The 15,165-nt window shown below is 48.7% G+C and overlaps 1 protein-coding gene across 15 annotated transcripts in view; it reads left to right on the top strand.

The window, feature by feature from the left end:
* The window catches only part of CUX2 (cut like homeobox 2), a 262,248-nt gene that overhangs the window by 242,382 nt on the left and 4,701 nt on the right, over positions 1 to 15,165 (top strand). For all 15 annotated transcript variants that reach the window (XM_060283222.1, XM_060283216.1, XM_060283223.1 and 12 more), the window contains 5 exons: positions 3,068 to 3,867; positions 5,087 to 5,246; positions 10,318 to 10,590; positions 11,820 to 12,008; positions 13,263 to 13,536. In XM_060283222.1, coding sequence (XP_060139205.1) covers positions 3,068 to 3,867; positions 5,087 to 5,246; positions 10,318 to 10,590; positions 11,820 to 12,008; positions 13,263 to 13,536 — 1,696 coding nt within the window. The remainder of the gene's footprint in view (positions 1 to 3,067; positions 3,868 to 5,086; positions 5,247 to 10,317; positions 10,591 to 11,819; positions 12,009 to 13,262; positions 13,537 to 15,165) is intronic.

The raw sequence follows: 15,165 nt of genomic DNA, 5'->3' as shown, positions 1-15,165 counted from the left end.
CAACTCCTGCTTATACTTTACCACTCAACTCAGAAGTCATCTCCAGGAAGCCCCTCATCCCCATCCAGGTGGATTGGATACCACCCCTCCTTGGATCCCCCATAATGACCTGTATTGTTTGGTGCATTGGAGCCAGAGTGACCTGGCTGCAAATTTTGTCTCTGCTATTTATTAACCGTGTGACCATGGGCAAATCGCTTAGCCTCTCTGTGCCTTCATTTTCTCATCTTTAAAATGGACACAGTATTTGTACTCCCTTCTTAAGGTTGTGTGGGGATCAAATGAGATCAGGCCTGGCAAGCACTCAACTGGGGTCTAGTATGTAGAAGGTGCCCCTGAAAAGTTAGCTGTCCTCATTACATTATCATTATTATGTCTCCATTGTTGCATTTATTCATGTTACAAATGACTCTGCTGATGTGGCTGTCCCTCCCACCAGTCTGGGGGATTCTTGCAGCCAGGGACCTAGTCACATCCCTGCACCCAGCATGAGGTAGTGCAACACAGTGTAGACCACAGCTGACTTAGAACTAGATGCTGGCTTCAGCACTCCCACTCCATTTTACATTGTCTGCTGCCCCATGGTGGCGACTCGGAGCAAGTGTCCCGATTCCCAAGCCTCTGATTGCTGCTGGAAGCCAGGAGTTCCCCAAGATCCCTCCCCTTCCCGGTCCCTGGAAAGGGTAGAGAGGGGCTTATCCTGCTGGGAGCCTACACTGTTCCACCCATATAATCTGCTGAGCCCTTACTGTGTACACCAGGGGTCCCCAGCCCCCGGGCCGTGGACCAGTACCAGCCCACGGCCTGTTAGGAACCGGGCCGCGCACAGCAGGAGGTGAGCAGTGGGTGAGCGAGTGAAGCTTCATCCCCGCTCCCCATGGCTCCCCATCGCTGGCCTGAACCATCCCCCCACCCCCATCCCCCCCCCCGCCAGTCCATGGAAAAACTGTCTTCCATGAAACCGGTCCTAAACATTTATTAAGTGCCTACTGTGTGCTAGATAGGGCTTACACATATAGATGAGACACAGTACTAGGGGGAAAAGAATCATGAGAAACAGTTTAATCTAACTCTTCCACTGAACAGGAAAACTGAAGCCAAAGAGGAGGAGACATACTCACAGTTATTCAGAGACCAAAGGAGAACCCAGGTCTCCTGACTCCCTGTACAGTGCTCTCCCACTGTGGGGTCAGAAACAAGGCAGCAAAGAAATTGAAAAGGCAATATCATATAGGGAAACCTTTGCATAGTTGGGGGTTTCCTGTGAAGGAAATGAATGTGGTTGACACTAACTTAGGAGCTCTACTTTTGGGGATCAAAGGAAATGTCCAGAATGGGGGCAAAATTTTGTATACAAGCTATCTCTTTATCGTTGTTTCCAACAGTGACAAACTAGAAACAATCTAAGTATCTAGCAGTGGGGGATCAGGGAAGTAAAGCACAGGGTATTTCCTCAGTGGTATATGCAGCCATTAAAGATAGAAGAACTTATAATCATAGGAAAAAATACTCATGTTGACACCAAGTGAGGGCAAACCAGGCCACACTCCCGCATATCAAGTGTGACCATCCCATGAATGTTGTTAGAAAACAGATTGGAAGGAAAAACATGAGAAAATTTCACGTGGTTGCCTCTGGGGGAAAGATTAGAGGGGATTTTTATTTTCATCTTAATTTTCTGTGCATTCTTAGCTGTCCACAATAGGCATGTATTACTTTTTTAAAAAATAAATTTATTTATTTTATTTATTTGTTTTTGGCTGTGTTGGGTCTTCATTGCTGTGTGCGGGCTTTCTCTAGTTGTGGCAAGTGGGGGCTACTCTTCGTTGCGGTGCGCGGGCTTCTCATCGCGGTGGCTTCTCTTGATGCGGAGCACAGGCTCTAGACGCGCGGGCCTCAGTAGTTGTGGTGCACGGGCTTAGTTGCTCCACGGCATGTGGGATCTTCCAGGACCAGGGCTCGAACCCGTGTCCCCTGCATTGGCAGGCAGATTCTTAACTACTGTGCCAGCCAGGGAAGCCCCTACTTTTTTTTAAATTGAGGTAACATTCATATAACATAAAATTAACCATTTTAAAGTGAACAATTCAGTGGTGTCTAGTATACTTACAATGTTGTGCAACCACTGCTTCTGTCTAGTTCCAAAACATCTTCATCACCCCGAAAAGGAAACACTGTACCTATTAGCAGTCACTCCCTACTCTCCACCTCCCTTAAGCCCCAGGGAACCACCAGTCTACTTTCTGTGTCTATGAATCTACCTATTCTGGATATTTCATAGGAATGGAAACCATACAATATGTGGCCTTTTGTGTCCGGCTTCTTTCACTTAGCATGATGTTTTCAAGATGATTCCATATGGTAGCATGTATCAGTGCTTCATTCCTTTTTATGGCTGAATAATATTCCATTGCTCTATTGCTTTTTAATTGGAAATTAAAATTGGGGCTGTGAGGATCCACTAGGGTATAGACTGCACAACCAGGTAATAGAGGAAGGGCTGTGTTGATATGGGTTGGTCCAGGGGTGGGGAGACCTCAGCATGGGAAAGGCCACTAACAGGGCAGAGGGAAACAATGTTCTGTTGTTCCTTTTTGTTCACCACTCTTAAAAAAAAAAAAAAAAGATTTTTCACTAAGTGATACATTGCTTATTTCGCAGCTCAATTAGAAAGCAGGTTATACTGTGTGTCTTCTTCTGGGACTTGCTTTTATCTGCATAGATGGATCACAGCATATGCAAAAGACAAGTCTTTTTTTAATGTTATATTATCCCCATGAGCACTTTCTCCACATGTGCTAAAATCTCACTGTCCACCTGATTTTTTTTTGTTTCCTTTTTTTTTTTAACATCTTTATTGGAGTATAATTTGTCGACCTGATTTTTAATGGCTGCCTAATATTCTGTCATAGGGATGGACCCTAATTTACTTAACCAATCTCCAGCTGTTGGACAAAGAGGTTGCCTCCAACATTTTGCTGGTATAAACACTGTGCTGTGAACACCTTTGCCCTTCAATCCATGCTCTGACCATGGGCCTCCAGCCACCCTGTCATCTTTCCCACAGGTGAGCCCAAGAACTCGACAGCCCCACTGAGCATCACCAATGGCACAGCCCCCGCCAGCACCTCAGAAGATGCCATCAAGAACATTCTGGAACAAGCGCGCCGCGAGATGCAAGCACAGCAGCAGGCCCTACTGGAGATGGAGGCAGGCCCCCGCGGCCGCTCGGTGCCTCCCTCGCCCCCAGAGCGGCCCTCGCTGGCCGCCATGAGCCAGAACGGGGCCCCGACCCACGTCAAGCAGGAGGAGAGTGGTGTCGGCGGCGGTGGTGTCGGCAGTGGGGGCACCAGCAGCAGTGCCACACAGACATCCCTCACGGTCCTGTCCCCGGCCGCCTTTGTGCAGAGCATCATCCGGAAGGTCAAGTCAGAGATCGGCGATGCCGGCTACTTCGACCACCACTGGGCCTCGGACCGCGGCCTCCTCAGCCGCCCCTACGCCTCTGTCTCACCCTCACTCTCCTCCTCCTCCTCCAGCTACTCCGGCCAGCCCAGCGGGCGGGCATGGCCCCGTGGGGACGAGGCGCCCACGGCCCCTGAGGAGGAAGCGGCCGGGAGTGAGGACGAGCCCCCCAGGGTGGGTGAGCTCAAGGCCGAGGGGGGCGGCCCCGAGGCAGGCAGCGCTGGGCGACTGGCCTACTACCCGGCCTACGTGCCCCGCACGCTGAAGCCCACCGTGCCGCCCCTGACCCCCGAGCAATACGAGCTCTACATGTACCGTGAGGTGGACACCCTGGAGCTGACGCGCCAGGTCAAGGAGAAGCTGGCCAAGAATGGAATCTGCCAGAGGATCTTCGGGGAGAAGGTGCAGATGGCGGGGCCCACCCTCGGAGCCTCCGGGGCCTGGAGCACGGGACCTGGGGAGGGAGGACCCCCATCCCACGTCCATGGTCTGGAAAGAACGCGTGTGTGTGTGCGCGCGCGTGCGCGTGTGCAAGAAGTAGGCAGAAGCAGGATTCGGACCCTGGTCTGTGTGACTCCAAAAGCCCTTTTTCCTGTTTCCAGCTGTCCCTGGGCACTGGAGGAAGGGGAGCCAAGGGCAAGGAGGTTTTTAAAGCTGTGAAACCTTTCCATCTGGTTAGGAAATAGCCACCTACCCGACCCTGCTCGGGTACCCTCCACCGTTCCCATGGTCCATCCACTAAAGGGTTAAGGCTCAGCCTAGCTTGCGGGGGTGGGGGGTGGTCTCCTGATTGGTTGGTGCCAGTTGTTAAGTAGTTTTATTTCTTTTTAAAATGTAGATTTATTTTTTAATTAATTAATTTGGTTGTGCCGGGTCTTAGTTGCAGCAGCCGTGCTCCTTAGTTGCGGCTCATGGGCTTCTTAGTTGCAGCTCACCGGCTTCTTAGTTGCAGCATGCGAACTCTTAGTTGCGACATGCATGTGGGATCTAGTTCCCTGACCTGGGATCGAACCCAGGCACCCTTCATTGGGAGCGTGGAGTCTTAACCACTGTGCCACCAGGGAAGTCCATGTTAAGTAGTTTTAAACATCACTTCCGGCCATAGCAGAAGAGCAGGCAAAGGGTCATAAGCTCAGAGGAAGGCGAAATGACCTGAATGGGAGACACAGGAAGGCTTCCTGGAGGAGGGGGCACTTAAGGGGTCTTAGAGTCCAAGCAGGATTTTTTTTTTAAGATTTTTTTGATGTGGACCATTTTTAAAGTCTTTATTGAATTTGTTACAATATTGCTTCTGTTTTACGTTTTGGTTTTTTGCCCGTGAGGCATGTGGGATCTTAGTTCTCCATCCAGGAATCTGCATTGGGAGGCAAAGCCTTAACCACTGGACTGCCAGGGAAGTCCTGAGGCAGGATTTTTAGATGGAGGGAAATCAGGAAGGGCACTGCAGGTGGGGGGTACAGCACAGGCACACAGCAGACACCTGGGGAGTGAAGAACACATGAAGGCAGCCCTGGCCTCTCAGAACGGGAGTGAACAGTGGGCCTTAAGGTTCTTGGGGAGAGTGGTGGAGGGGATGGCCAGGGACCTGCTGACCTACCCTTCCTGCCCTGCCCATCCCCAGGTGCTGGGTCTGTCTCAGGGCAGTGTGAGTGACATGCTGTCCCGGCCGAAGCCGTGGAGCAAGCTGACGCAGAAGGGGCGGGAGCCCTTCATCCGTATGCAGCTGTGGCTCTCGGACCAGCTCGGCCAGGCCGTCAGCCAGCAGCCCAGCGCCTCCCAGGGTGAGTGTAGACAGGGCCCCAGAAGTGCCAAGAGCCCTCACTCTTCCAGTCAGTGTAGTGGCTTCACTGCCCGGGTCTGCCCCCCTTTGCGTCCCCACAGCCCCGGCGCCACTGCTGCTGCCCTGAAAGAGTGCAGGTTGCTCCTAGTTGGTGTCCCTGCTCCCCTTTCATCCTTCCTTCAGCCAGACAGGCACTGGTTTTAAACCTCTAGGTGGCACCCGGGTGCGTGGAGCAAGTGGAAGAAATACTTTGCATGGGGAGCCCCACCTTCCTTCCCATCCCGTCAGGAATCTGCCGATTGATCTCTTTCTCCCAGCAATCCAGCATGCAGCCTCAGAATCCTTCTTAGCACAGGGCCTTGGGCAGCTGTTATCCATCCATTAATGATGCACAGGCAGGGTGGAGTCTGAACTTTTCCTGGGTGAGGAAACTGAGGCTCAGAGAGTTGCCCGGAGTTACAGAGCCTGAGAGTAGAGGGATTGGGGCCCTGAGGTAGGGACTCCAGGGAGCTCAAGCTCCCTCCCCAGTGAGTCAGTGGGCAGATCCATTAAGGCCCTGGTGAGATGCCTACCCAGACCGTGACGGGGATTGCTGCCAGGACAGGACATCTGACCTACCTGCTGAGGCCAGAGAAAGGCAGAGACAAAGAGACGCCAGACTCCGAGTCCAAGGACCTCAGCTCAGTCAGTTTGTCCATTTCTAAAGTGGGGATTGGTCAATAGGACAAAAACCATATCTCAGTTTCATAGAAATGAACCAGATCAATGGGTATCAACAGGAATAGTACATGAAACATAATGTCTGGGAACAAAATCTTACCTCCCAGTGATGGTGTTTATTTTAGAAGTTAATGCCCACAGACAAGAAATGAAAAAAGGTGCCACCACCCACCTGCCTGCGAGGAGGGGCTGCTCTGGGCAGGGAGGGGCCCGGAAGAGACTGGGAGGGGACCAGAAGGCTCTGGCTGTCTCTGTTCCTTTTTTTCTTTAAAACAAACAGGGAAATTTGAAGCAAATAGGGCAGTGTTAACATTTATTAAGGTGATAGGCCCAGGGAAGGGAGGGAGGACTTTTCTGTACATTTCTATAGCTTTGAAATATTTTATAATATTTTATAATTGAGGACTAATACAACTGTTATAATGACGGCAGTCATTTGTCACACACAGTGCTAACCACTTACAGTGTTTTCTTCTTTAATCCTTGTGTTAATCTTGACCAGAGGGACTCTTTGTCCTTCAGTTTTACAAAAGAAGAAATCGAGGGTCTGAATAGCACAGTGACTTGCCCAAGGTCACTGGCCAGTTAGTGGCAGAGCCAGGATTAGAACGCAAGACTGGTAGCTGTTAGACTCCCCTGCCTCCTAGGGTTTCCACCTTAGAGCCTACACTTGTGAAAGGGTCCCATATCCTTTTTTTTTTTTTTTTTTTGGTGTGGTGGTGTATTGTAATTAATTCATTTTCATTGTGATAAATTCACAAACCAAATTTACCATTTTAGCCATTTTTTTAAATGGCTAAATTTCTCAACCATTTGAGAAATTAATTGAAGATTCAGTGGCATTTAGTACATTCACAGTGTTGTGCAACCATCACCTCTGTACAATTCTAGGACATTTTCATCACCCCAGAAGGAAATCCCATACCCATTTGCAGTCACTTCCACTGCCTCCTCCCCCAAAGCCCCTGGCAGCCACCAAGCCTGCATTCTGACTCTGTGGATTTACCTGTTCTGGGCATTTCGTATCAGTGGAATCAAGATAATATGTGGTCTTTTGTGTCTGGCTTCTTTTACTTGGCATGATGTTTTGAAGATTCTTCTATGCTATAGCTTGTGTCAGAATTTCATTCCTCTTTATGGCTAAATAATATCCCATTGGAGCGGTAAGCCACTTTTTGGCTACTGTGAATAATGTTGAACATGAACATGTCTTTGATCACCCGTTTTCAATTCCTTTGGCTATATATCTAGGAGTGGAATTGCTGGGTCACATGGTAATTCTGTGTTTAACTTATTGAGGAATTTCCAAACTGTTTTCCATAGCAATTGCAGCATTTTACATTCCAACAGTAAGCCAACACTTGCTATTTTTCCATTTTTTACTGTAGCCATCCTAGTGGGTATGAAGTGGTATCTCATAATTTTTATTGGCATTTCCCCAATGTCTAATTGTTTGTTTGTTTTTTCTTTGTAATGGAAGGATCTGAGGTAGGGATAGAGTTAGGCAAAGACAATCAAGAATAGTGTTCTTGACATAAGAAACAGCAAAAGCAAAGGCTGGGAGGCAGGATCATACACGGTTTGGGAAGGGAGGTAAGTGCAGATGAGGGTGGACATCTTGTCCCCTGCTTACCCACAGATCAAGACACCAGGACCCCAGGTTTGTGGAAACAGATTTGAGTGGTCCTGACTGAAATGTATTCACTCAAAAGCACCTCCTGCTTCCCCAGGCTCTAAGACTAACGTATGTTCTCTGCCTTCCAGGGGCTGGTATTTAGTGGATGAGAAGACCATGTCGGGCATAAGCATACCTGAGCTCAAGTCCTGGTTTTGCCACTAGCCACTCTGTGACCTTAGACATATTGCCTGACCTCTCTGAGCCTCAGTTTCCTCATCTGTAAAAGGGGATACCATCATACCTACCTCCTAGGGGTGTTATGAAGGTGACTTGACATCATGGGTGTAAAACACATAGCACTATGCTAGGCATGTAAGTGCTCAGTAAAAGGAAGCTTCATGAATTATTGTCGTCACCATCATCGTTGTTGTTGTTGTATGTAGTAAGGCAGAGATCTGGCACAAGCAAGGAATTAGAGTGAAGCGTGACAATTTGTAGTCAAGGTGCTCTTAGACCCCAAAGGTGTACACCTCAGCGAAGGGGCATTTGGGACTGGGTCTTCAAGGATATATAGGAGTTCAAGGTTAGGAGGAAGGCTTTCAGAGTGGGAAGACCAGCCTAAACAAAGGCACAGGGGTTTAGAAGAGCCTAGGAGGTTTGTGGGGAGAGGGGCAGCTGAGGGGACTGTGAATTGCTCCAGGTCTGTGAGGTGGGCAGGGACAACAGAGTCCAGAGCCTTAAACACCAGGACAAGGAGGTACACGTTTCTTGTGCAAGGGGCAGTGGGGAGCCATTGAAGGTTCTGAAGCATGAGAGTGGTCTGATCAGAGTGATCTACTTGTTGGCCACAGGGAAGGAAGAACCCATCTAGAGCAGAGAGAGGCTCAGGATGTCCTTTCTAGAATCAAAGCCACTGCAGGATGGTTATGGGGCTCCCTTTACTTCCTACTTATCATACATTTTTATGTTTATCTTAACAAATTTCCATCAGGCACCAGTTAAACACTTTGAGGAAGAGGTACCTTTTCTTCCTACTTCGCTGGAAGGCACCTTGTGGACCGGCACAGGGATTCCTAGACACCCTGTACCACACGCCCCTCCCTATTAGGGGCACCTCCCTAGGCACGTCCCCTGCCCTCCCTGGATTGTCCAGAGGCTCAGCTCACACTGGAAAGTCCAGTGGGTGACTCTGATGCCTCAAGAGGTGATCCGCATTATCTCAAGTCCTCTCCAGGCCCTGAGTAGGATAGTTGCAAGTGTAGCGCTATTTGTCTTACGGCCCCATTTAACAGATTCAGGAACTGAGGTTCGACAAAGTCATCCCACCCAAGATAACTTCTAAGTGGTTTTTAAATATACGTTCACACAAAATGTCTTTCGACAAATGAAAAATGTGGTTTTAAAACTCACTTTCTTTTAACATGCCAAGGTACTGTGGACATCTTTTCTTGTTCTTTTTTCGGTTTTATTGAGACATATTTGACATAGAACACTGTGTAAGTTCAAGGTAGACAATGTAACAATTTGAGAGATGGATGTATATATTGCAAAATGTTTACCGTGGTGAGGTTAGTTACCACACCCTTCCCCTCACATAATTACCATTTTGTTGTTATAGTGAGCACATTAAAGCTGTGCTCTCACAGCGACTGTCCTCTAGTACAGGATTGTTAACTGCGGCCACCATGCTGTTCATCGGGTCCCAGAACCTACTCATCTTATGTGGACATCTTTTCATTACATTATTTTTAATTGCTGCAGGGACTCATTGTATTTTATTTAGCTGATGCCCAGTAGTTGGGCTTGTAGGTCATTGCCAACTCCTTTTTTTCCTTAACTTTCAATTTTGATGTAATTTCTAATTTACCAAAGAGTTGAAGCCATAGAACAACCAACTTCCTAGACCCTACACACAGATTCACCAGTTGCTAATTTTGCCATATTTGTACTCTTTCTCTCTCGACCATTTGAGAAATTAATTGAAGACATCATGTCCCTTTACCCCTAAATGTTTCCAACAAGTATCTCCCAAGCATGAGAAATTTTACAATAATAACAGTACTGTTACATAACCCACCATCTATATTCAACTTTCCTCTGTTGTCCCAGTAATCACCTTTATATAATTTTATTTTTCCCTGTCCAGGATCAGATTCAGAATAACTTGTAGTTAGTCGTCATGTCTCTTCAGTCTCTTTCAGTTTGGACCATTCTTCTGCCTCTCTTTGTTTTTCAGTTTTGACATTTTTCAAGACTAGAAGCCAAGTTTTGTTGTAGACTGGCTCAGTTCACCTTTGTCTGATGCTTCCTCGTGGTTAGATTCAGACTGTGCACTTTGGGCAGGAATATCACAGAAGTGATGCTGTGTCCTTCTCAGTACATTGTATCAGGAGGCACCAGTTGTTTATTTGTCCTATGATTGGTGATGCTAACTTTGATCACTTGGTTAAGGTGGTGTCTGGCAGGTAGCTGTACTGTAAAGTTACTATTTTTCCCTTTGTAATTAATAAGTATCTTGTGGGGAGATACTTTGGGACTATGTGGATATCCTATTCCTCATCTAACTTTCATCTGCTAGTTTTCACATCCAGGATGGTCCTTGCCTGAGATATTACTATGGTGGTTGCAAAAGGGGTGCTGCCAACTCTTGGCTCTAGCAAACAAGCCTGCCCAAACCATGTGTGTCAATGCCAGATTGCAGTAACCGCCTTCTCTGTCTCTCTGTGGCCCACAGCCAGTCCCACTGAACCAAGGTCCTCGCCATCCCCACCCCCTAGTCCCACGGAGCCACCGGAGAAGACATCCCAGGAGCCCCTGAGTCTGACACTGGAGAGCAGCAAGGAGAACCAGCAGCCGGAGGGACGCTCCAGCTCCTCGCTGGGTGGAAAGATGTACTCAGGCAGCCAGACCACAGCGGGCATCCAGGAGATTGTGGCCATGTCCCCCGAGCTGGACACGTACTCCATCACCAAGAGGGTCAAAGAGGTCCTCACAGACAACAACCTAGGTACAGGGTGGCGGGAATCAGGGATGCTTGGCTCCTACTTGCCTTAAGGAAAGTGCTGGCAGTGCGATCCCAGGCACTGGAGTCCTGCCTGCAGGTGCCAGTCAGCCCTGGGGCATCCAGGACCCTCTGGGAGGCATCTGACAATGACCTGGGTCTCTAGAGTGGGACACAAGGGAGGTCAGTACGGGCCTGAAAAGGACCTAAAATCCTGAGCCCACAGCTTTCAAAACTGCCTTCCAGGAGGACTTAGAGAATCCCAGTAACGGTGAGACTCTAACACAATCCTGATCCAGTGCTGGGGGCACAGAGGAGAAATCTGGATTCTTTAATTTTTTGAATCACAAACTCCTCCAAGTCTCAAATGGGTGTCAAGCCCCCCTCCCAGAGGGATACACACAAGCCCCAACTTTTCACTACAATTTCTATAATAAAAATAAGGCATCTTTATTTAAAAATACCAAATAGTACAGAAATAAAGAATTAAAATTTAAATAAAAAAGTAAAATCTCCCCTGCCTCCCCGTTCTCTGACACTTTCTGAACACATACAAGAATATATGTTCACCTAGTTTCTTCTTTTCTTTTTTCTAGATAGATGAAATTACACACAGGCTGTCCTTATACTTGCTTTTTAAAAATTAACACTGTTTGTGGACACCCTTCCAGTTTAGAATGAATAGACCACCTGCATTCTTTGTCACTGTTGCAAAATTTTTCAGGCCATGGATGCCCCACATTTTTTACCCAACTGATGAGCATTTTGCTTGTTCCCAATTTCCTGCTGCCTCTGAAACTGTGTCTGTATGCGTCTTTGTGCCCTTGGGCAAATACAACTGGAGGATAAATCCCAGGCAGTGGAATTGCTGGATCAGAGGATATGCACACTGACATTTCGATAAAACCTGTCAACTTGCTCTCTGACAAGGTGATACTAATTTGTACACATGAAGTTTGCAGACAATTTCAGGGATCCCCTAGGAGTGAAGAACATCTAAATCATGAAAGCATTTTTGTTTGGTAGCTGTCTGCCCGCCCCCATCTCATATTTTGCAGAAAGGTCTCTTCCAGATACACACCGGGGGTGGGTTCCCCCATGTGTCTAGTCCTCCCTTCTGAGTCAGTGGAGACATTCCCTAGGTTCTCCCATGTCTCTGGCCTATTTCTTGTGTCTCCTGGGAGCACCTCTGCCCAGCCTGGGCGTTACAGGTTGCCCTCCTCCCCTGTCTCCAGGGCAGCGGCTATTTGGGGAGAGCATCCTGGGGCTGACACAGGGCTCCGTGTCTGACCTGCTGTCCCGACCAAAACCCTGGCACAAGCTGAGCCTGAAGGGGCGGGAGCCCTTTGTGCGCATGCAGCTGTGGCTCAATGACCCCCACAATGTGGAGAAGCTGAGAGACATGAAGAAGCTGGAGAAAAAAGGTAAGCACTGGGTAAACTCAGGGTCCCAGATAAACCCAGATAAACTCAGGGTCCCAGTGAGTCCAGTCTCAGTCTGGTGTGGGGCTGCAAGAACTAGCAATTCCACAGAATATAACTGCAAGCCATTAAAACATTTACTACTTTTCCCCTGAAAATTCCAATAGCCCATCTCTCAGCATCCTTCCCCACACCGACTACTCCAAAATCTTTTGTATATTCCGCAAAACCCCCTTTCTCTCTGATCCCTCCATCCTCTGCATCACCTCCCTATTGTATTACCTCCTTTGCCCATTACCCAGATTCTACACAACAAAGCACAGAATTGACCCAGCAAACAAGAATCCTCCCTTGTGGAAGTGGACAAGAAATTGCAGATTCTTACATGGTCTAATATTATTTTATATCCCTGAAAAAATGAGCTGGCATTGAGTACCTGTTTGTGCCCTCCCAGTCTCATGCTGTGAATAAGGGATTCCTGGATCTTAAAAAGCTCAGGGTCCAGTTGGGAAATAAGATACAAGGAGTTGGAAAGTCATCATCCAGGGCGCCAAGGCAGTTCATGATGAGGGCCCAGGGTCAAGCCAAGCTGTAAGCGGCACACGGAGCAGGGCCGAGTCCGGCTGTTGGCATCAGACAGCTGTACAGTTGAGAACTTGTCCTGCCACTTCCTGGCTGTGTGACCTTGGGCAAGTTACTTCCCTTCTCTGTGCCTCATTCTACTTCATCTGAAAGTAAGAGTCACAGCATCTACCTCAGGGCATTGCTGTGAGGATTAAATGAGACGCTAATGCCTTACTTCCTCCATTCTGAGGTGTGCCTTTTTTCCCCTACATTTTGACAATTTGAGGCTGAGATGCATCATGCAATTACTATGTTCGTTTAAAATTAATGTCCTGCCCCTGCCCCCAACAAAAGTAGTGAAATTCAGGGACACTTCTGACAATCAAGAGAATGCTCCAGAGCACCCTTTTTCGAGCACTTCCTTCCTGTCTGTGAGGCGAACCTTCTACATATGTTAACAATTAGAGTGCTAATGACCAGGTGTGGGTAGGCGAGCGCGTCTCGCGCAGAGGAAGTGAAAGGAGAGTAAGAAAGGAGAAAAGGCTGAGACTGCGTGGGGGTCCCAACGTTTGGGGCATGGAGGGCTTTGAGGACCGCTAGCTGATGCTTGGTTCAGCTCGGGTAGCAATGGGCCTCTGGTCGGCCGCTCTCAGCCCTCCCCCACTCCCTCCCCCACCCGCCCGCCCGCCCCAGCCTACCTGAAGCGCAGGTACGGCCTCATCAGCACCGGCTCAGACAGTGAGTCTCCAGCCACCCGCTCCGAGTGCCCCAGCCCCTGCCTGCAGCCCCAGGACCTGAGCCTCCTGCAAATCAAGAAGCCGCGAGTAGTGCTGGCCCCTGAGGAGAAGGAGGCGCTGAGAAAGGCCTACCAGCTGGAGCCTTACCCCTCCCAGCAGACCATAGAGCTCCTCTCCTTCCAGCTCAACCTCAAGACCAACACCGTCATCAACTGGTTCCACAACTACAGGTAGGGATACTGAGTGGGTAGCCACTGGGAGGGTGGGAAGGGGTCTCAGCCGGCCCCCCTTCCCTGTCCCGGGGCCTGGAGGGAGCCCAGCGTGGCCTCTGGGAGATAAGAGGACCATATTGCTTTATAACATAGGCAGACCTGGATCTATTGATAAATCTCAGCTCAACCATTTCCAGCTGTGAGGCCTGGGCAAGGGCCTTCACCTCCCTGAGCGTCAAGTCTTCTAACTTATAAAATGGGAACCATAATGTGATCTACTTCATATAGTTGTCTTGAGGATTTGATGGGCCAACGTATTTACATAAAATACCTGGCACACAGTTTGTGGTAGGTGTTGACATCATTATTGTCACTGTCTTTATTATGACTTCACCCAGCTTGCTCCGCGTCTGTGAAGGGACAGGGAATGGTGTTTGGGGCACAGGCCTGAGGAACCTTAACTACCCACTGAACCTTGTGTCAGAGCCCCGATTTGGGGCTCTTGGCGTCTCCCACTCCTAAGGCCAAAGGAAACCCCTGTGGCAGCCCCTCGGGCGCCATCCACCTCAGGGAATGGGTGATTCCTATTTCTGTGGTGCCTTCTCCCACTCACCAGTCCCTAGTCTTAGGAGTAGCTGACCTGCGGTGGGCTGGGCTGCCTGAGGGCATTGACTGGCTGAGTCCAGCAGTTTCCAAGGAGACCGCAGAAGGGCTTCCTGAGAGCCCTGCAGAGAAGGGTTGATGGGATTTCGAGGACCATCTCTGAGGCACTCCCCACCAAGCCTGTTGAGCAAGAAATGTCTCTGGTGCCTCTGTGGTGCCAGAGAGGAGAGTCTCTTGACCCCCAAGAGAGAAGAGGAAGGAGGAGCCTGGAAGGGTGGAATGCCTGAAGTCTCTCTCCACAGCCCAGGCATGGGCATCACACAGACCTGAGTTCAAGTTCCACCTTGGCTGTGTGTTACTGAGCAAATCACTGTACCTTTCTGAGTCTCATCCCTATTTTACAGATAAGGAACCTAATACTTAACCCCACAGTGCTGAACTGAGGATCAAATGAAACACTTCAAGCGTACATACTTTGTAAAATATTGCATATTATCCTGCTCAGACCCAGAGCCTGCCAAACAGCAAATGACATAGGTCCTTAAAGCCTCATGCCCTCCTTCCCTCCCAGGGGACATTCTCTCCCCTCTTGTTTCCCACAGGAACGGAGCCCTCCATTATTATTCAATGTATTCATTCAATAAATATTTGCCATGTATGCACAGTGAGCTAGGGTCAGGAGATACAGGGGTTCAAAGCTATCATCCCTGCCCTAGGGAGCTTAAAATCACAAACCAGATAATTTTGCAACAACCTAATAAATTCTGTAAAACAGGAATGAATACGGGGCTGAGGGAAAAGGGAATTCTACCTAGGGGAAACTTTATAGAGAGGTGGCCTTTGAGCTGGGCTTTGAATGAGCAGAGAGAATTCCACTCCTAAAAGAAACCACTCTCAAAGAGTTCTAATTGTAGAAGAATACATTACTTCATTTAGTAAATGTTTATTGAGCACCAACTCTGTACCAAGCACCAAAGAGAACAAGACAAAGTCCTTGCCCTTAGCACCTCTTACAGACCAGCAGGGAAGGTCACTATTAAATGA

The sequence above is a fragment of the Globicephala melas genome, chromosome 13 (assembly GCF_963455315.2).
Source record: "Globicephala melas chromosome 13, mGloMel1.2, whole genome shotgun sequence".
NCBI classification, from domain to species: Eukaryota; Metazoa; Chordata; class Mammalia; order Artiodactyla; family Delphinidae; genus Globicephala; species Globicephala melas.
This window is presented reverse-complemented; position numbering and strand designations above follow the sequence as displayed.